This window comes from Malurus melanocephalus, unplaced genomic scaffold (assembly GCF_030028575.1).
Source record: "Malurus melanocephalus ecotype Western Australia unplaced genomic scaffold, MMel_1.1 scaffold_256, whole genome shotgun sequence".
Classification (NCBI taxonomy): Eukaryota; Metazoa; Chordata; class Aves; order Passeriformes; family Maluridae; genus Malurus; species Malurus melanocephalus.
This window is the reverse complement of record NW_026623488.1, coordinates 971,239-991,393: the sequence shown is the minus strand read 5'-3', so window position 1 is coordinate 991,393 and position 20,155 is coordinate 971,239. Positions and strand designations below refer to the sequence as shown.

General features: G+C 37.0%; 2 protein-coding genes across 3 annotated transcripts in view; one reads left to right on the top strand and one right to left on the bottom strand.

The window, feature by feature from the left end:
* The window catches only part of AZI2 (5-azacytidine induced 2), a 26,350-nt gene extending 8,522 nt beyond the window's left edge, over positions 1 to 17,828 (top strand). The window contains exons 2-8 of one of the 2 annotated variants that reach the window (XM_057375718.1): positions 234 to 463; positions 2,918 to 2,998; positions 3,389 to 3,488; positions 5,134 to 5,282; positions 7,651 to 7,712; positions 10,958 to 11,073; positions 13,662 to 17,828. In XM_057375718.1, the coding sequence (XP_057231701.1) occupies positions 239 to 463; positions 2,918 to 2,998; positions 3,389 to 3,488; positions 5,134 to 5,282; positions 7,651 to 7,712; positions 10,958 to 11,073; positions 13,662 to 14,050 (1,122 nt within the window). In that variant the 5' untranslated portion in view covers positions 234 to 238 and the 3' untranslated portion in view covers positions 14,051 to 17,828. Of the gene's footprint in view, positions 1 to 233; positions 464 to 2,917; positions 3,044 to 3,388; positions 3,489 to 5,133; positions 5,283 to 7,650; positions 7,713 to 10,957; positions 11,074 to 13,661 lie in introns of both variants that reach the window. The other variant, XM_057375717.1, reaches the window with a different exon arrangement.
* Positions 15,137 to 20,155, bottom strand: part of CMC1 (C-X9-C motif containing 1) — a 47,261-nt gene continuing 42,242 nt past the window's right edge. Inside the window, exon 4 of the mRNA XM_057375719.1 lies at positions 15,137 to 20,155. Within this exon, the coding sequence (XP_057231702.1) occupies positions 20,041 to 20,155 (115 nt within the window). The 3' untranslated portion in view covers positions 15,137 to 20,040.

Genomic DNA, 20,155 nt, shown 5'->3' with positions numbered 1-20,155 from the left:
GTACTCAAAATACTTTTATCAAGTAACAGTGAAACATGTCTTTTCTAAACAGGGTATTTTCAATGTAAAAYGGATTTCAAAATTTTTCTGCAAGATTAAGATACTTCCTGATTTTTTCAGTCTTGTCATACTAGACAGAAAAACCCTGCAGTATTATTTTTTTGAAAGGTTTTCAAACTCTTGATGAATTTGTCTTTGTGAAAACTTAGCACTTATATCTGTCTTTTTAACAGCTGTCATGGAGGAGTTGGTAGAGGATGACATCTGTATTTTGAACCATGAAAAAGCAGACAATGCTCACAAGAGAGACAGTGATATTCCTGTTCCATCATATAGTGGAGATGAGTCTGTTGCCTCACACTTTGCACTTGTCACYGCATATGAAGATATCAAGAAACGACTGAAAGAGACAGAGAAGGAGAACTCCTTCTTAAAAAAAAAAGTGAGAATTTTAGAAGAGAAGGTAAGAAAGAGGTTGATATACCAGTTTCTGGTAGCAGCTTCTTTTTTGCTCCTGGCTGGATGGCAGAGAACAAGGTTAAGGATTTAAAATACATGCTTGAAATAATTTCCATATTTARAWGTTTTGATGAATTGCTTTATTTAARTGAAATGCAGCTTGTTCCTCTGATAGTGTAGTTGTGTCATACTGGGATTTTTGGTTCTCAATGGGCATGTGTATGATGCAATGCAAAGACAGTGGCTTTGATTCAGACAGCTGTGTAGTTGCATTGGATTATCGCTGTAATTTGGGTGCCTCYTTATGGTGTTTATTAGCTTGGGCACATTTGACACAGTGAACAGTGAGGTGCAAAGCTTGGAAACTATAAGAATCCAGGAACTGTCTATTGAAAGACTCTCTTGGGCTCAGCATACCAAAATGATAAAGAAAAATTGGTTGCTAACAATATCCAGCTAGGTCTAGCTAATCACAGCCTTTAACAGATGTTGGCTGGTTAGCTTTTGATGCAGTAATTCTAAAATGCAAATGAATCTTGGAATTAGTTTTATCGGCAGTTTCTCATGGCCATAAACTAGTGAAGTTCATTAAAGCTAAAAACTGACCAGGGCACTTCTCTCCAAGTAATGGATGCTGTCATTAAACGTACATCCATTGTTCAGTAGTGAGTGTCTTTGTACTGCAGAAGTTTTTGACTTGATAGATTGCTTTCTTACATAAGATGCAAAGATAGATCCTAGTGTTAGAGCTGAGACAWTTTTTAGGAATTACTCCTGTGTGCTACTGACTCTTAAAAACTTTCCAAGTGTGCATTTTGTGGCATTGGAATGAAGAACTTGAGTTAYTTGGCACACTTTGAAAAAACTTATTCAGGAACTCTTGCTGAAGACAGGATTGTCTTTTTCTCAAAAAATAAATCTGTCTTGGGACTTTCTTTATGTAAGGTCTGTTGCCTTGTTGGGAATAGGAATAGAACTTTAGACYGAATACTCTCTGAACCATGCTGAACATAACATCTTTAATGTGGTTACTCAAAATCACAATAAACAGGATTTGACCTTAACAGTTCCTTTTGTCTTGTGTCTTTTGGTTTGGTCTGGTTCAGCTTAATTCTCTTGAAGATGATATTCAGCTTAATTCTCTTGAAGATGATATTTTGTTTTCTGTAGAGAAAATTTACAGTATGTGAATACCACAAGAATGTTTCTATGAGAGAGGAGTATTAGGAAGACTGACTTTCAGTCTTTATCAACAGTTAATATACTTGTATGCTTAAAAAATATACGGGGAGTTACCCATTTGAAGTTTCCAATTTCAGTGTGCATGGAAACTTCCAGTAGGCTTATTAAGGCTTTTGTTCTATCTGAGTGGTTTTATTAGGGGGAGAAAAATATGAAGGACAAAACTTAAAAGGAGTCATACATGTACTTTGAGATTCAGTACAAAAGGAAAGAGCAGAAGCTTTCTATCTTTGTGGCTTGATTTCCCATACTTTCCTTCAAACAAATACTTACTACATATTTAAGGTAGATCCATGAGTGTCAATGCTTTGTTTTCAKAATTTTTTTTGTGTGGCTCTCAATCTCCAAGAAATTATGTGCAAATCTGTTGTGAATATMTACAAGAGGTACACTGAATGTGTTTAAATTTAAAGGAAGTGTCCAGGATAAAAAGAATTAAAAGGAAAATGTAATACTTAAAGGACAAACTTTCTGTATGAATGGATCTAATTTGATATAAGGCTTCTTTTCTTCCTGTCTTGTTAAAAATGCTGAATATATTTTAACTCTGTCTCCCTTTTTCTAACAATGTAGTTGGTAGTGCTTATTCTGCCTTGTTTGTCTTTTCCATAGCAGGTAGTGAGAAAGTGGTGATCTGAAAGTTAATAGAAATTTGTAAAGTAATTCTGTTTTTGGCTTTTCTTATGTAAATACACTGAAATAAAACTTTATTTACAATATGATTTGGTTTTCTCTAAACTTTGTATGTGTTGTGTATTTCTGTGCTTACAACTCCTTTTTCAAAAAGCAGTTCACAGTTTTTCAGAGCCTGGAAAAAAATGACTAAGGGATTGTCAGTGTGAATAATCATGACTTGTGAATGTTTTTTAAGTACTCAGAGCAGTGAACTCATAGCAGTGTAATGGAAAGTGTCCCTGTCCRTGGCAGGGGGGTTGAACTACATGAGATTTTAAATGTCCTCTTCCAACTCAAATGTTCTATGATTCTTTAAACTAGTGAGCACTAARTGTGGTTAGAACTTTCAGAATTTGTAGACACAAAGTTTTACTTTTGTATAAACTTTGGCCCAGTGTATTTGATTAATTTATTATCTAAACTGAAAAAAAAGTTGTTAGATTAATATTGCAGACTGTACTATTTCCTTTTTTTTTCAAATTTTGCAGTTCTCAGCATAACATATAAAACTTCTTACTTCTGCTATGTGTTAAACCTTCAGGTGCTTGGCTCCCGACTGGAAGAAGAATGCAGCTCAGTTGGGCGGGAACAAGTGAATAAGGCTTACCAAGCCTATCGAGAGGTCTGCATCGACCGAGATCATTTGAAAAGCAAACTGGAAAAAATGGTGTGCCTTCTTAAGTAATGGCTTAAATGCATGCTTTATCAGTACTGTTAGTTTAATTTAAACTACTGTTAGTAGTGGAGTTAATTTTTGCTGTGGAGCTAATTTTATATACTAAAGATCTGTGGTGTTGGTTTTGTCATTCATTTAAAGTACATGACAATGCTTTCTGTAGGATAACAATTTAAAGAACCTCAGTTTTAGTAYTGGGCTAGAATAATGCTAAAAAATATCAAAGCAATATTTCCTTTTTGTTGTTTTTGTTTTAAAAAAATTGAATTCTCAGACATGATAGAAAAAAGCTTCACAAATTATTTTGGGTTGGGGTTTTTCCCTCTGTGAAAACAGGTGAAAGAAAGTGCAGAATCCTTGAAAAACTTGAATGAACAGTTGCAGTCTAAAGAAGTAGAGCTGTTACAACTAAGAACTGAAGTGGAAACTCAGCAAGGTATGCAATTGGTTATTTCACCTTAGCCTATGTTGAGGAGCCCTATGGTTATACTGTGATCTCGGGTATGAAGAGGTCCCCTAAGCGGGGACAAGGTAAGAGAGGCATGTACAGCAGTGAGGTACTTTGAGCTTGTCTTCATTCTTGTGAATGGTGATATGCGTTTTAGGTCATCATAAGGAGCTTCACTGTAAAGATCTGAGCCTATTGTCTTCTTCCACTGATGATGTAATAAYTTCAGAAATGGGCACCACCTGATGCTGTGTCATGTATATCTCTGGACCCAGAACCTTTTCCTCAGAGCAGGGCAGGAGCCTGTTCAAATATAAAGAACGTTCAGTCAATCCCACTTCCAGTGGCGCCTGCAGAGGGTCCAGTATGTCGCTTTGTCTCACTGTTGGGATATAACAGTTGCAAGAGGATGTTGTATAGCAATAGCTGCAGTCACCAAMAGTTACTTTGACAGCTGGGAAATGAGAAAAGATAGAAAAATGCTGGTTAGAGAGAGCCTGGTGAAAAGAGAGAGAAACAAACAGTATATTCTGGCAATTCCAAAAGCCCAAATCCAGCTTCTGTTACCACAGTTGTAAAGAGTGCTGTGTACATGATAGATGCGTAAAACAAAACTCCATGGAAGAAAAAAAAMCCCTTTATTAATTTAGTTACAAGAAAAGAGAGCAAGAAAATGCTGTCTGTATAAATTCAGAGAGATGGACTGACTTCAGGGTCTGTACATATGCAGTCATTTGTAAGCCACTTGTAAGTATGGATGTGCTTGAATTGGATTACTCTCCAAGAGGACCTGGAACAAATGTTTAAACCTAGAAAAATAAACTGCRGGTAGTCCTAGTATCACTGTTGAGGACCTCATTGTTTTAGGAAATAAGAATTGCAGAGTTTATAAGGAGAGCTCTGAAAATGTGGTGATTTCAATCCTTATTTGTGACTCAGTTTTACTCATAAGTGGACTCTGAGTGCCTCGTTTAAAGAAAAGAATCATTAAGCTTGTTAAACTATTAAATCTGGAAATAAGTGTACCATGCAGTTGAAGGCTTGTGGGTTTCTTTCTGTCATGTTCTTTCTTTTCTTGCTGTCWTACTAGTGTCCTCCTACTGATCTGATGGTAATATGGTTGCTTCTTACCATGTGAATTGTTTAGTMTAATAAGATTGTGTAACTTTCATGGTTTCTCCTTTTGTTTTGATTGTATCTTTGGCTGTTCTGTTTGGAACTTCTTGATATTTAACTTGGGACAAACTGRTAAATTATGTAAATACAAATCTGCAAAAGCTCATGTTTTCAAAGTATGTAAGAACTACGCAGGTTGGCATATGTGATGTATGTTTGCCATTAATTGATACTTCTATTTCCACTGACTTTTTGTGGTGGTACTTCCTTTTTCTGTATTTCGAATTTCCAGTGCATTCCTAGAAATTTGGGCTCCATGTTTTAAACCCAGAAAATAGACCACTTCTCTGCCAACAGCTTTACCAGTGTTACTAGTTCTGTGTTGCCACAGACTCTAGTTTCTTCACAATATGATGTTTTTTGTAGGGTATGGGCTGGTTGAGGGGAGTCCTGTGTAGTGTGTTATATTCCTTGGTCTGAGATTGGAATCTGATTGTCTTGCTTGTCTTCTTTACAGTGATGAAAAGTCTGAATTGTACTCCGGCTAACTGGGAATTAGAGAAGCTGAGCAGTGACCTGAAAGTACACAGTTTGGAACAGGATCTAGAAAAACTCAAGGAAGAGTGCAACAGTCTCAGGAAGGAGCTGCAAAATTCCAAGCAGAAGGTGCCTTAATTTTTAAGGAACTTTTGTATTAATGGTTTCTTTTATATCCCATGGTTAATCAAAATCAAAGGTTAACAAAAATATKAAATATATAATTGAGTAGAAGATTAATATCTTGGTAAAATTAACCTGAAACATTTTAATAGACTGTCATTTTTCCTGGAAATAGGAACAGGCTCCTCAGGGGAGTGTTCACAGCATCAAGCCTGTCCAAATTTCAGAAGRCTCTGGGTGATGCTCTTAATTATAAAGTTTAGTTTTAGGTAGTCCTGCAATGAGCAGGGAGTTGAACTTAATCCTCAGGGATCCCTTCCAACTCGAGATATTCCATGATTCTATACAGATGAGATTTCCCAGCCATTGCCCATATAACAGCAGAAAATATGATTATGATTTTTTTATAAGTAGCCACTGAAGTCTTCTATGTAAGCTGGGCTACTAAGAAAGTTTGGGCAAAATCTGGTCCTCTTTTTCGAACAATGGAATGCTAATGTTAAAATATGTGAACTTCATTTAAGGAGATCTGGCACTTTTCTTTAGAGTAGACGCATGAAGCTTGTCAGAAAAGGACCTCTTTGGTGCCTTTCCTTGCCATTTCTGGGGTAAATGTCTGTTTTAAGTGACAAATTTTGTAACCTAGATGTTGCTAGGATCTCAAAAAAAATAAAAAATAAAAAATAAAAAGATAACAGTAACAAAAAGCAGTAAGTTACTGCCTAGTGCATTCTTACTGCTTTCCATTTTACCTCTGATGAAAGGTATGGTGGCAGTTTTTAGGACTCTGCAGTCACATTGAATTTACACAGTGGACATGAAACATTYATATGTGATGGTTTGAGGAGGCAGACTATTTTAGATACATTATGATCTTTAATAATGGTGATTATGTAATCCTGATTCACGCAGCATTTGAGCGAGTCTGCATTTTTTTCCACTAGGTGGGGATAAAGCACATRAGGTGTTTTGTTAACTTCCCTTACTGCTGGTTTCACTTGTTCAGGTGCTTTCAATAACTTGTAAAATCTGAAGGCCTGCTGTAACTTGTATGCAGTTCTGGTGTCTACGGGTAACTCTAGAGCAGAATARCAGCTGTATAAATAATTGAAGATTTCAGATTGTATTGTGAGAGTGAATGATGTCAGAGAGAAAAGACTAAAATAGCAATTGTAAGGAATGCTACACGTGACATGGTTTAAATAATGTTTATGGCAGCAGCTTTTGTTGCATAGAACAAATACAGGGAACAGTGTTTTGTTTTGGGGGTTTTTGTTAGTTTTTTGTTTGATTGGTTTTTGTTTRTTTTAGTGTAATTTCTTCTCGATCCTGGTAACTGCTTAATATAGGAAATAAAAGGGTGCAGGTTTTCAAATGTGGGGTAATACAACACAACTTTTTTTTAACTCTGAATTTGAATCTTTGATGGGGAATGGTGAGAAAATTCAGGAGGTGAACAAAGTCTGTCAGGTGAAATACAGTCAAGTGTGATCAATGGGCAATGACAAATAGAATTGTTTCATACTCAACTGGTATTTTCATTATTACCTACTGTAATTATATTAGTGTTTTCAAATGTTTTCTACTTTAGGCAAGTGTACTTTCTAATTTTTTGTATTTTTAGATATTCTTACAGGAGTTTTGCATTGTACTTGATGCAGYGTGCACATTATATTGACAAGTTGCTTGAAATGTGTACAGGTTGTCATAAAGTCACAGTAACAAGTATCAAATCCCTAACAGCTGTGACTAGCAGGAATGGTAGGAAGGGAATATGGAAAGAAGGGATATATATGAAAAGGAGATAGCTCATCACAAGTGAGGGTCTAACAGAAATGTGTCTAACAAAGTGAGACTAGTGTTTGATTGGTTAAACAGTCCTGCTAAATTCAGTGAGGCTGCCTGTATGTGCAAYTTTAAAGTAGTCTTTCAGACTCAAGAGATAAATTATGTTCTGTCATAAAAGTAACTTGTGGAAGTAATTTATACTGCAACAGTTTGCTTTCATTTAAAGATCTTTATATACTGAAAAGAAGGAGCAAGGAAAGACTTTAAAAAGCAAAAATTGAGATTAATAACTTTTTTTAAGGTAAGACAACAACAGTCTTGAATTCTGAGAGTTCAGCTGTTTTAAAAAAAGAGGAGGCGGCTGAGCAATGTGTTTATATAAGAAGGTAGTTTAAGCATTTTAAAATGCAAATTCTTAGTAGAAGCCTCATTTCCCTTTTGAAACCCGCTGCAGCTAACACAAATGRTGACTGCTTTTCTTGTGAATTTCAGTATTAATGAACTTGAAGTTTTGCTGGTTTTTGAGATAGAAGATCTGAAATCATGTTTGTTCATTCTCTGTCTTGTCTTTATTCTTTTTATGCAGGACCACACTCAAGAGGAAAATCCATTACATGGAGACCACCTTCAAAGGCAAGACATCCAGAGGTATGAAACATTTTATTTTCAGTTTACTAAGGGACAGTTATTTGAACAAGTAAATTACTCTTGCAGACTCTTTAAGTATGTTATTTCAAGTTCCATAATTTAATTCAAAGTCTAGGTATATTTATTTAGTAAGATCATTGTAAATTTTTTTATTTGTTATGATTGTAGTTCAGGATGACGATGATGAACAATTATATCTCCAGATTGTTGTACAGAAAAGGAAAATTAATTAACTTGGATTTTAAAATCAGCTTTTTTAATTAGTTGACTGAAGGAGGTGGTAGATAAATTTCCAAGTCTCATGCCAGCTATGGAGTATCTTCATTCTGTGTATGGAGAGGTTTCTGTGTTTGTAAATCCCTCACTTAGKGCTAGAATACATTCTTTGTGGTGCAGTAATATTTCTACTAGATTTTTTTTAATAATGTAGAGTTGTTGTGTGACCTACTCAAAAGAAACAGCAATGTCCAGAAAAATGCTAAAATATTAGAAGCTTTTTTTCTCATTTTGCACCCATTCAAATAATAATTATGCTTATGATGCAAACTCCTGTATTATGCCTTGAGTATGTGTACTGTATTAGAAGGTACCTCTGTATTTCAGTTCTTTATGGAACTGTTGACGGATGCACAGAAGTTGGCAAATGTTTTGTCTTGTGGGAATGAAACGCTGTGTCACTTAACAGCCAGTTATGCCTGGTGGTGCACTTACACCATTTTCCACCAGAGGGAAGAGTGGCCCTTCACAATGCCATGGTTCAGTGCAGTGGGCCTTGCTGCTTCCTTGGGTGTTGAAGGGACACGAAGGGAAATCAGTCACTGAAAGAGAAGTACASATATTTCTCATCGGATGTTCTCTGCTGTAATGATAATAATTCACACACTATACACAAATCACACTTTGTCCTTTCACCTTGACTGGATATTTATTCCTGGCTTCTGCTGGAGCTTCCCAGTCAGCCTTACACGGCTGATAACTTCCGTATCTTGAGAGAACACCTTTTRTCTCTTTGATCAGATCACTGCTCTGATCAAACTGATCATTTGATCACATGATCATCTGTCAGAGCAGGTTTATTCCACAAAGTGGTGCTCAGGTGGCAGCCATCTAAAACAGCATATGTACAGTATAGTGTTTTTTGCAATATAASATAAATAGTGAATGTGTAATGAATATAGAAGCCCATCCAAAAATCTGTGGAAAAAACACTCGAAAACCTGCTATGACAAATGCTTTTGTAGTAAGCAATCCTGCCTTTTATGGGAAATGGAGGCATTTGCATTTAGTTTACTTTTTGGAAAGTAGTTATWTCATATTTGTGAGTTGCCTGCAAATCTGACTTTAAATTCTCAGTTTGCAAATCTAATTTGCTGTACATTTAGACATGCTGTCATAGTGGAGGTTCGTATTACATATTGAAAGGCAGTATAGGTTAAACCTCCAAGCAAGGGAATCCTTATAAGGTTTTCAATTACAAATTCATTGAAAATTAGGCTTTGCAATGGGATTCTAAAAAATCCCATTAAATGGGATTGCATGTGATTTAAGTGGAATTCTGGTACCTGCAGCCCTTTGCAAGATGCTTGTAAAAGGGCTAAATGCACTTTAAAATTCCATTCAAGCACTTTTGTTCTGGTTGGTGGCAGACACTGAATTGTCCTTATATTTACTACTTCTGTGTTCAATATTGGACAGGTCTGGTTGGACATAGCTTAAAGTTTTGATCTTATTTTTTGACTAAAACACAAGAATTAATGAAGTGTGATTGCCACATCAACTTAAAGTTACCATCTCTTAAGAGTTGAAAGGGCCAAAAGAAGTCTGCAGTAGAAGAGCCACAAGTTTAGCTGAACTTCTTGAAACATTAATTCTAAAAAATTTAACTTTATATCTGTCAGAATTGCTGACACTTATGTTACCTGTTAAACTATCAGCATCCTCTGTTCTTTAACAGAGCTTTTTGAATCTGGATGTTCGTRTTCTGGGAAGTATTTATATGCATGAAGTTCTATTTCTTTGTTTTAAGGGGACTCTCTTAGCACTGACTTGCATAATAGCTGCTTCTCAGAGTGATTTTTGAACACATTTGTGCTTGACATATTTCATGCAGCAGCGATCCTATATTGCTGTTTTAGAAGGATAGTGTGCTTGAAAATACAGTTATAAAGCTTATTAATTCTTACTCATTTCAATAGCTGTTTCCAAATAAATGCTTTGTGGGTGAATGTAGTGAGGAAGAAATATTCTAGAAACTCTCACCCATGATATTTGTCTTTATTAAAATGTGTTTTGGTAGAATGTTAAAAAAAGTATTAAATCATTGATTTAATGTTTAAATTGAARTAACTACATCCTTATGTCTTTGAACACTAAGTTAATTATTAATCAACATAAATGTGATATTCAGTGAGCCTCTGCTAGAAATTTTACCAGGAAACATATGGTAATGCTGACTTCTCTTACTTTTTTTGTTTTCCTTGATTTTCTTACCAGTTACTAACCTGAAACATCAGTGTTGGAACAGTGCTGCTGTTGCTAAATATGTTTCTCRAATTATGCTGTCTTAGAGAATGAATTGGGTCACTATTTTTCACACTGTCTAATAAGGCAGTATATCAATATAARTTAGATTATTTGAATGTGAAACAGTATGTTTTATATTTTAGTTTGGTCTGTATGTGGATGCTCAGTTTGGGTCTCAAGTATTTAGTCTGAATTCTGTGCAGCAACATGGATGSTTGTAAGACCCAAATATTTAAAGTTGATTATTTAAAGTTACAGTCAWTCAATATTGCTAGGCTTGTAATAGGTATTGCTGTGTGTGGTCATTTATTGAAAGGTGTTTAAGGTTAACATTCTGCCCTTTTTAGAACCTGGTGTTACTTTAAATAAAGTATTCCTTTGAGATGACTAATTTTATTGGAAGACGGTTAGTTTCAAGTAGAAAAGTATGCTTCATATTTCTTTGCATTTAAGGAGTTGAAATTGCTGTTACTACCTAGTGTGTCATTATATAATGTGTTGTATATTGTAATAGGCAAGAATCAAATAMAGTATACACAGATCTATACATTTAAGGTAATTCTCAATACTGTTCAGACCATTTAGAGTTATYGTACTCTTAACAAAACTTGCAGTGTATGTCAGGCAAGAACAGTATATTGACAGTTAATATGATAAGCATGTTAATAGGCTGCTTTAGAGGCAGCAATATTTAACTTGTAATAAATTTTTTGTTTTGAAAGTTTGCAACAAACATATTGGGACCTGAAGAGAGAAATGTCTAATTTGCGTGTAGTGACTGACAAGCAAGCTGAGGTTCTGCGAAAACTGAAAAGGAACCCAACAGGAGCCAAGAAAGGCAAGTCAGTGTTTGTAGTAACAGACCTTACAAACATAAAACATTGATTAAAGCTGCAGCATTTCAAAAATAAACTAGCTATCATATCTTRTCAGAATCTCATCAATTGAAGTTGATAAGCTAGACTGTATATTATGGTTCCAGCTTACCCATTTTCTGCTTTTGCTTCTGTCTCATACTGGTCAACTTCACACATAAAGGTGTTGCTGATGTGTTTTTTTCTCCAGTACTGTATTCTGTTCCCCTTGTGGCTTTTTTCTCAGTCAAGTGTTGCTTATGTGCACAAGGCTGAGGTGTTAAGTTTACTCGTATTTGACCTTTTACCACAACTACTTCATATTAGGGGGAAAAAAAATCTTTTTGCAAATGCAGTCTTTATTTTCCCAGTACAGAATATATGAAGTATTAAATTGGCAAAATTTCTAAATTAGATTTTAATAGACTGAAATTTCATTATGGTTCCATATTTCTTTTTGTTGGTGTTCAGAAAATTGTCTTTTCTAGCAAAATACTATACAGTATGACATTTTCTGAATGTCAGAATACTGGGGAAGCACAACTGCCTTAAATCATTTCAAGGGTTAAATATTTTTCCCATAAAGTATGTAAAATCTCTGAGCAGTTCATCAGACAGTTGTTCTRTTTCATACATAATGTTTCTTTCAAGCCAAATGCTGGACTATCAGTCGAACTGTGGTAACCAGCTAATTTCCTTTGTTTTCTGCTCACTTCAATTGTGGTCCTTACTGTGCTCAGAATACTGGTGRAAGACAGTGACCTTGGTTACAGTGTACTGGTGACACTCTCTGATGTCCCTGTCCATTCCCAGATCAAGACATTTTGTTTCTAAACAAACAGCTCAGTGAGGAAATGACAGGATTCACTTGCTGAGCAGTCCCTGCCTTTGTGGTCAGYATTGACTAATGATCACTTTGTCTCTGGTACTTGGCTGATACAAACTATCAACCCCTTTTGTACACTTGGCCATATTGTTACCAGGTGAGTCTGTGTTCTTACAATTCTAAAATGCATTTGTCAAATAAGCAAAGAAACTGTAAACTGAAATTRGTCTAAGGAATCTTAAATCTGTCAAGGTTTGATGTGATCATATACTRTCTTTATGCCCTTATTTTTAATTTGGAGTTACCTGTGTTGCCACTACCCAAGTGCTGATTTTTCTCTTTTCCTTGGTGAAYAGTCTCATTTTCTGCAGTTGTAATGCAGTTGTTCATCCACAGCCTTAGAAGGCATTCTTGATTGATCAGGAAACAGTGGACTTTTTGCCTTTTCATCTGTAGACGTTTTTCAGTAATTTTTCAGAAGTATGTGAGAGTGGACAGATCTGATCTTGGTCATTAGCCACACTTATGAATGCAGTACAGATCCAAAACCTTCCACTTCCTCTACCTCTACTACTGGCTATTTTAGCATCTACAAACCAGCTGCCATTGTCAGAGTTGCATTGAGTCTGCAGAACATGTGTTCAGTACTCTGTGTGGGACATGAACAGGATCAGTTAACATGTRGATTATACTTACCTGTTATGTATAGAAGCATTTTGAACAAATGTGTATCTGAGGTTTTTTTGGTTTGTTCTCTTGGGTTTTTTTTTTACATTTTCAGTCTGTTTTCAGTGGATTCAATTTTTCTTGAACTTTTAAAGGTCTGTAGGCCTTAAATTGCTTTCTATACCTGCCAGCACTAGGAGTCCAAATCCAGTGCCTTAGCATGTCTTTCAGACATGATGTCCATGCTATTGGTAAGTGGTTTTGGCTAACATCCACAAATTTTGATTTATAGTGACAAACAGAAGTTGTATTCTTTGACCAAGACACCAGCTTCTTTTTCTGTTCCTTAAGAACTGAAGTTAAAAATAGCAGTTCATCCTAGAGATTCACAGCTGCTCTAGAAAACTCTATGTAAAATGTGAGTTTAGCTACAGGAGGCATTAATCTACTCCCCTTACACGTTTGTACATTACCACAAGAAAATAAAATGACCTGGTTGTATTTGGCCTGCTGTTCAGAGGTGTATTGAAGGCACAGCTCTTCCATTTCAGGTAGATRCTGTTCTGCTTCAAAATCCCCCCCTTCCTAACAGTTTTAAACTCCCCTGGAATTTCAGATGTCTGAACATTGCAGTCTGTCACTTTACTTTTGGAACTCAGACAATAGGGAAGCACAGAGAACCTGTGAACACCCTCTTACTGCTTCATGGGCAGTGAGAATTCAGGTTCTGGGTGACCYGAGAACACAACTTGTTAAAAAAATCAGTAGAATAGAAAGCAGCATTCATTCTAGTCTGGTCAGAAAGATCCATCAGTTTATCTGTATGGAAATGGGAGTTGGGAGGTTTCCTTGGAGTTAGGTATATTTTAGATACTGTGATTTCAGGATTTCAGGTTCATCTTGAGACTGGTGAGGGTAGTATGTYGTTTGTACCTTTCAAGTAACTGAGTATGGTCTGAAAACTTGTGGCTTGAAGAAACTGTGTTTAACATCCCTGCTAGACTGTAGTACATTTGGAGTACATGAAAAATGCATTAGATAATGTAATTTTAAAATCTTTTTTTTATCTTCTTCCTTCAGCTGCCTCTACTGCACCAGTGCAATGTGTTGACTTGAACATTTCAAAGCTGAATTTGACATCTGGGGTAGTCTATAAAAACCTCTCACAAAACGACAAAGTCCTCGGCAACGCCGTGTCTCCCCCTCTGCTGAGRGACGTCCGTGTCCCCTCAGAAAGGGTGACCCTACAAGCATGGACAGATGAGAGACCAAGTCCAGCTGATGGCAAAACATTTCAGGAACACCATTCTTATGGAAAGAGCTCTCTGGAAGATAATTCCTGGGTATTCCCAAGTCCTCCAAAGCCCAATGAGAATATGTTCTGGGAAATGAAAAATAATCCAACTTTGTTAAACTGTCCAGCAGATTACCTGGATCAGTGTAATCAAAACTGTCTGCACAAGAGTTAAACAATTTTTAGAATGAACTGAGGCATTTTTGGAGTGATTTTGAATAGGCACCTTAATGCTTGAACTTTTCAGAAGAGAAAACAAGTTGCTTGAAATGTTCTTTCTTTATTTTTAATTCCAGTTCCAAATCAGAAAGCCTAGTCTTCCTCTGCTGTTAATCAGGAGCGAATTCCTTTATGTTAAAGCTGTGCTGGTATAATGTAAATATAAAGAAATCTAGCGTGGGGCCCAGATAGTCTTGTACTGCAGATGACATACATTTGCAAAAGGATACACTGAAAAGTGAGTTCGTGGAATAAAACAAAATAATCCAGTTCTGTATTTGTTTCCTATTTATATATTATGAAGAAAATACTTGGTATCCTGTGTTAAAACTTGGACCAGCTCTGAGCTTRTATTTTGACAATGCTTTTTTTTCAGAATATGACATAATATGAAGAATTGGATTCTCTCTTCCTTCTTCCTTTCAGTTAGCTTTGATTCCTCTGGTTTGGAAATGCACTTTCCTGTAATATTTAACCAAGAAAGGTGAGATTTTTGATTTTTTTTTTCAGCCTTGATTTATGAGATAGTGGCAAGAAAAAAAATCACCCCAAGCCTATCCTGTTTAGATTGTCCTACTGGGGCTTGATTGTGAATTCTGAAGGACTGCAAGTTGTGCTGCTGAACACTGTGAATCCTGGAGGTTCAGCTTGTTTCCCTCAGTTCCTGCTGAAGGAAGCTGATAGAACTCTGTGCACAGCGGTGCTGCCACAGACTCAGCCTGCTCACAGTGCAGTTTTCCTTTCCTTATCGTGCCTCCTTTGCACAGCACCACAGCTTTTGACTGTTAGTGTGGTGAAGGCTTCTAACTTTCCTTTTGTTAAAGAAACAAAGCCTTAATTTAATTGGATTTGGTGGTGTTGCATTGTTGACATACAAAAAGAAGTACTTTTGTGTTATCTTTASTATGCCACTGAGAACTAGAGCTTCTAGAATTGCAGCTACCTGCCTAATAGGTTATGAATGTCTAGGAACTTTTTTTTTTTTCTCTTAAGGCTATGAACTGTTTCTGGACAAATACAATTTATGCCTCCTTTTTTTAAAAAATCTGCTTCATATCTGTCTTATTACAACAGGATTAAGTGAAATGTCTTGACTGCTCAAAAAGTGAAGAAAAACACTTTATGTTTTAGATCCATGATACCTAACTTGTAATGGACAGTAAGATATTTAATACTGAATATGCTATTTACAGATGTGTGGGTGGGTGAAGTATTCAGCTTCACAGATCCAGCTTAACATCAAAGTAAAAAAAATGAATTTCACAGCTGTTTAGTAGCAAATTATGTTAAGATTGCTTGCAAATACATGGGGAAGCTATGACTGTAGCACAGCCATAGTCATGATGGGCTGTAGAAGTGTTACCAGGGTACTACATCACCTGTGTGGTTCCACTCTTCCCTGCACAGTAAGTACTTGAGACAGAGCCCATCTTTCAGTTTGTCTGTCAGAGGCAAAAAAATGCCTTCCAGATACGTTCTCCTGTTGCAAACAGCATACATAAATAATGTTTCCCATTCAGCAGATACTGTTTTTATCTTTCTATTATCTTGCTCACATATACTGGCTTGTCTGTGATTAATGGAAATGGTGTCAGATGCTGGAATTTATTCTGACCAATGAACACAGCTGACTCAGGGGAGTACAATCTCTTGGAAAGTAATAGAACAAAATCCAATATGCATAAAACAAATCCAAGTCACTAGGCTTTAGCTGATAGAACCAACTACCTATGTAATAACAAAGAAAACATTTCTTGTGTGGCTGCATAAGCTATATGGTACCTAGTTCTAATGTAGCTTACTTTTGGGGTTCCCCATCTTGACATTACAGAGGTTTTTTTTATTAAGGAATGTAATATCCAACAAGCATTAACACTATTTGTGCAATGACAGAATTCTACTGTGTAAGATATTAAATAAATTTATTTTTGTTTGAAATTGGTTTCACTAACAAATCTCCTTTCTGTATTTGGCACAACATTTTTTACTAATGTTTTAATTCCTCTATTGTGTATAAATGTTATTCCAAATACAAACAATTAGACTTGAGGTTCATCTACTTTGATTCAGGGAAAAAAAAACAGCTRTGTGCTATAGCCTGCTTCAGCATATTCTGGGAAAAGTGCCCTCCTGGATGTTGAAAGCTGAAGGATTTAGTTACCTTAAGCTACGGTGCTTTAACTACTTTTGTCAAAAGGCTCCCAGTCATCCTGTCCTGTCCTGTCCTGTGTGAAAGATTAAGCTTTTTTGTGCAGAGCCTGAGAATTTCCAGGTTTTGCATTTGACCCTTGGTTTATATTCTACATTTCTTCCCATGCTGGAGACGGGAGCAGCAATGTTTGCTGGGAGGGACTTCACCAGCACTGCTGATAACCAGGGAGAAGAGGGACTGATGTTGGAGAGCTTGCTGCAGGCAGTATTTCCAATCCAATCACTCACTGCCATGTCCAAGCTGTAACAYTTGAAAAGGAAGTCCCCAGATTTGGAGTCACTTGGGAGCTTGTTGGCTTGTGAAGCATCTGTTGGTCCGAAGCTTACAATCAGATTTTGACTGAAGATGGAAAAGTCATTTAAAGCCATGCCACTAGTGGCTTACATTGCTTTTTCYATTTTCAGTAGTGAAACCTTTTCATCAAAGTGACAGCAAATTACATGCAGAACTAGCTGTAGTGACGGGGTTCTGGTGTTTGGGTGCATGTGTTATATAAAACTGTAAAATCTCATGTAGCAAGAACCAAAGTCCTTCAATAATTATGTTAAATGACCCCAAGAAAATTTTAACTTGAATGCAAACTTTGAAGATTTTAAAACCTCACCCCATCCCCCACCAATCTGACAAATTTCAATTTAAGAAAGCACCAGCTCCATTTAACAGAAATGAAAGCCAGCCTTTGGGGCAGGAGGAGGTTGTTGCTTTGCACATTTAAATGAGCATATGGCAACCTGATGAATATGTATTTGGGTATTTGGTGAGTTGGATGAACCTTCTAATAACTTATATGTAAACTTGCACTGTTTGGTTAATTTTTTTTAAATCTGTTTTAAGTTTCCCTGCCAGTTTTGTGGTTTACAACTGATCAGCTTTCCTCACATGTGAATTASCCATATTGAAGAAAGCAAACTCCCAAATTAGCTGTGATGCACTGTCCAATTTTTACAGCTGGAAAAAGACAAGAGCAGCATGAGACATATGGTGGAGTTACAGTAAAACAATACCCATTCCAAGTAATGAAACACTGGCACATGTAAGTATCATGTGAACTGTACTGGTGAGATAAAGCAGATTGAAATTTTTTCCAAAACCAACTTGCAGTAGACTTTGACGCTCCTATGCTGAGACACCTGTAGCTTTAATGATTGTGTGGCCTGGTAAAGGGCAAGGAAAGAGCYCTGCTCCCTGACTGACACCTCTATTATCTTCTGATCTTCAGACAAGCCCTGTGAAGAACAGTGATTGCAGAGGTGTAAGGTATTTCCCTGATTCTTTGTGTAGTTTGGSTATAAAAAAGGCAAAAGGGCATGTGGACTTCTGATATGTTTTTTGTATTACTTTTTGGGGTCTTGAGCAGTCAGGYTTTTGATCCTTTTTAAGGGAGAATCATGTTACTACTTGCAATTATATGAACATAGGACAGTGGATGAAAGCATTTTATTTTTTTAAGATCAGCAGTAAACATAAACACCAATTTTAGCTGAGCTGCAGCTTAGCTATTAAAAAAAAAAAAAAAAAAAAACCCACCCTGTGAGCTCAGTGTCCAGGAAAGTTAATTTAATTGTATTCCAAGATGGAAGAGAGCAAGTGGTTCAAACATTAAGATACAGTCATTGAAGTGGCCCAGTGCTCATGTTTGAATATAGTTGGTATATCTAGGGAGAAGCATGCAAATAACACCCAGGTGCTTGCTGTTACTGAACCCATATTTAGCTAGGTGTGGTTACATTGCAAGTGTGTTTGACCATTTTTTGATAGCAGAGTAAACAGGACACAGCAACTGCTTGCAGGAATTACCTGAGGAGGAATATGGCTGTATTAAATGTGAAGCAGAATGGGTTTCTGCCTTGCAGATAAATTTCTGGGTGATGTCTCAGACTGAAGTGGTCAGCTGTTACACTCCCCTTTGAAAACCCTATGCTTTACAAACTGCCCCTCATGTTCCCTCTGAGTCTGGATTTTACTCTGTGAAGGCAAACTTTTAATTAAGTATATGGCACCTTCTCCTTCCTTTCAGATCTCACATCCCCTCAGGAGTTTGAAGAGACTTTAAGTACAAGAAAGAGAGTGCAGCCTCTGGTGAAAAATGGGGGTGTTTTCAGTGCTTGCCAAGTACACTGAAGAGGCAAAGATAGGCCCCTGTGATGCAGGGAAAGGGACAGATGTGTGCAAGGATATTCAGTGACACATCAGCCTTTGAGTTTTAAGGCCTTCCTCCATCAATGGCCATGACCAGTGCCTAAGGAACATCACATTAAGGCCAGGGTGTATTACAGAGAAAGCTGATGCCCAATCCAAGAGCCAATCCCTGCTCTAAGTGCATCCCAGGGCAAAGAGGAACTGCAATAATCCAGATGTGGGAAAAAAAATAAATGGCTGACCTCATCATTCGTTACATGGAATTTCAGGCGTGACATCACCATGGAAGTGAGTTGTTATACAGCCTGTATAGAAGGTGGGGAGCAATACCTGCAGCGTCACCTGGGCTTTGTCCCATTCCATGCATTCATCCCTCCCCTACAGTCCTGGTCACTGCACTGGGGCTCCCCCCTCACCTGCTGAATGCAATTTCTGCTGAGCCAGAAAAGGAGACACACACACACACACACACACACCCTCCCCCTTGCTGGTGCTGGTGCTCACTGACCAAAGTGAGCCCTCAGTGCAGGCACCCAGCACTGGCAGCACCCAGCATTGCCCCTAAGAGAATCCTCACCCAAACCCTCTTGGGAAGGACTTTTGCCAATACTTAACGAACACCCAGGCTGGCTTCCCAGGTGTTGAAACTGTAGCAGATTTTCTCTGTGGGCTAACAGAACACTCACTTTCCTTGAAAACACATCACTATCTACCTTAAATTTCCTCCTTTTAAAAATACAGACAGCAAAACAATGAATTGGGAATATTTTTGTTTTCCAAAATGCTTGAGCTTGACTTGTTTTACACTTAATTCCTGCAAAAGGTAATCTCCATCCTACAGGCCAGGTTTATTGACCTCTATCTGCAAGAATTTTGCAAGTGTGGTCACTTGCTCACTCCTGAAGCATGGCAGCCTATCCCGTTCTCAAGGAAGGTCTGGATGAGATTGCTTTCTCCTCTAGAGTCAAAATGGTCAGTCTGGACCACGCACAAGCACAAGACATCCATCCCTTCTGACAGTGTAGACTTAAAAATGAGTCACAGTGCAGGCACAAGTACTACCAGGCTCTCAACTGACATTTTGATGAAAAGGGTAATTCACRTTGGTCTGAGCAGCACTTCTGCATYTGCCACCCTTCTCTTCTAGAAAGTGCATCTCCATACACAGCTTGAGATGATGACTAACAGACTGTTTTTCAATGTATACTCAATCTGTGATCAGTTACAACAACTTAAATTATTCACCCTTAAGTTTTTATGCAGCCTGGCTCATGGAGCTAGATACAGGCTTTAAATTCCAAATCAACAATCTGGAATTGCAAACTCCAAACTGTACACTGGTAACAAAACCTCAAGTCCAGATAGAGGAACGGACCTTTGCAATTTCTTTTGCAAACTGTGTACAGCATGCTTTACATCTTTAATTACCAGAAGTTTTAAAATTGACTCTTARTTTCAGGTATTATTTTATTCTCCATCTTATTTTGTGTATTTCAGTTAAACTCCACACAGAGAGGTTCAGTGATTTAAGTCTGTTTAAATCAAGTGAAATCCAAGTTGCATATAAAATTTGAAAAGTTGATTTTAAGTTTTAATCACACATTTGAAGTAAACTTCTGTCTTTTTTTCTTAATTCCAGTTGCTCTGTATTCTTCTCTTTGCTTCAAATATTCTGCTTTGCATTCTTCATAGAATGATGGATCAGTATAG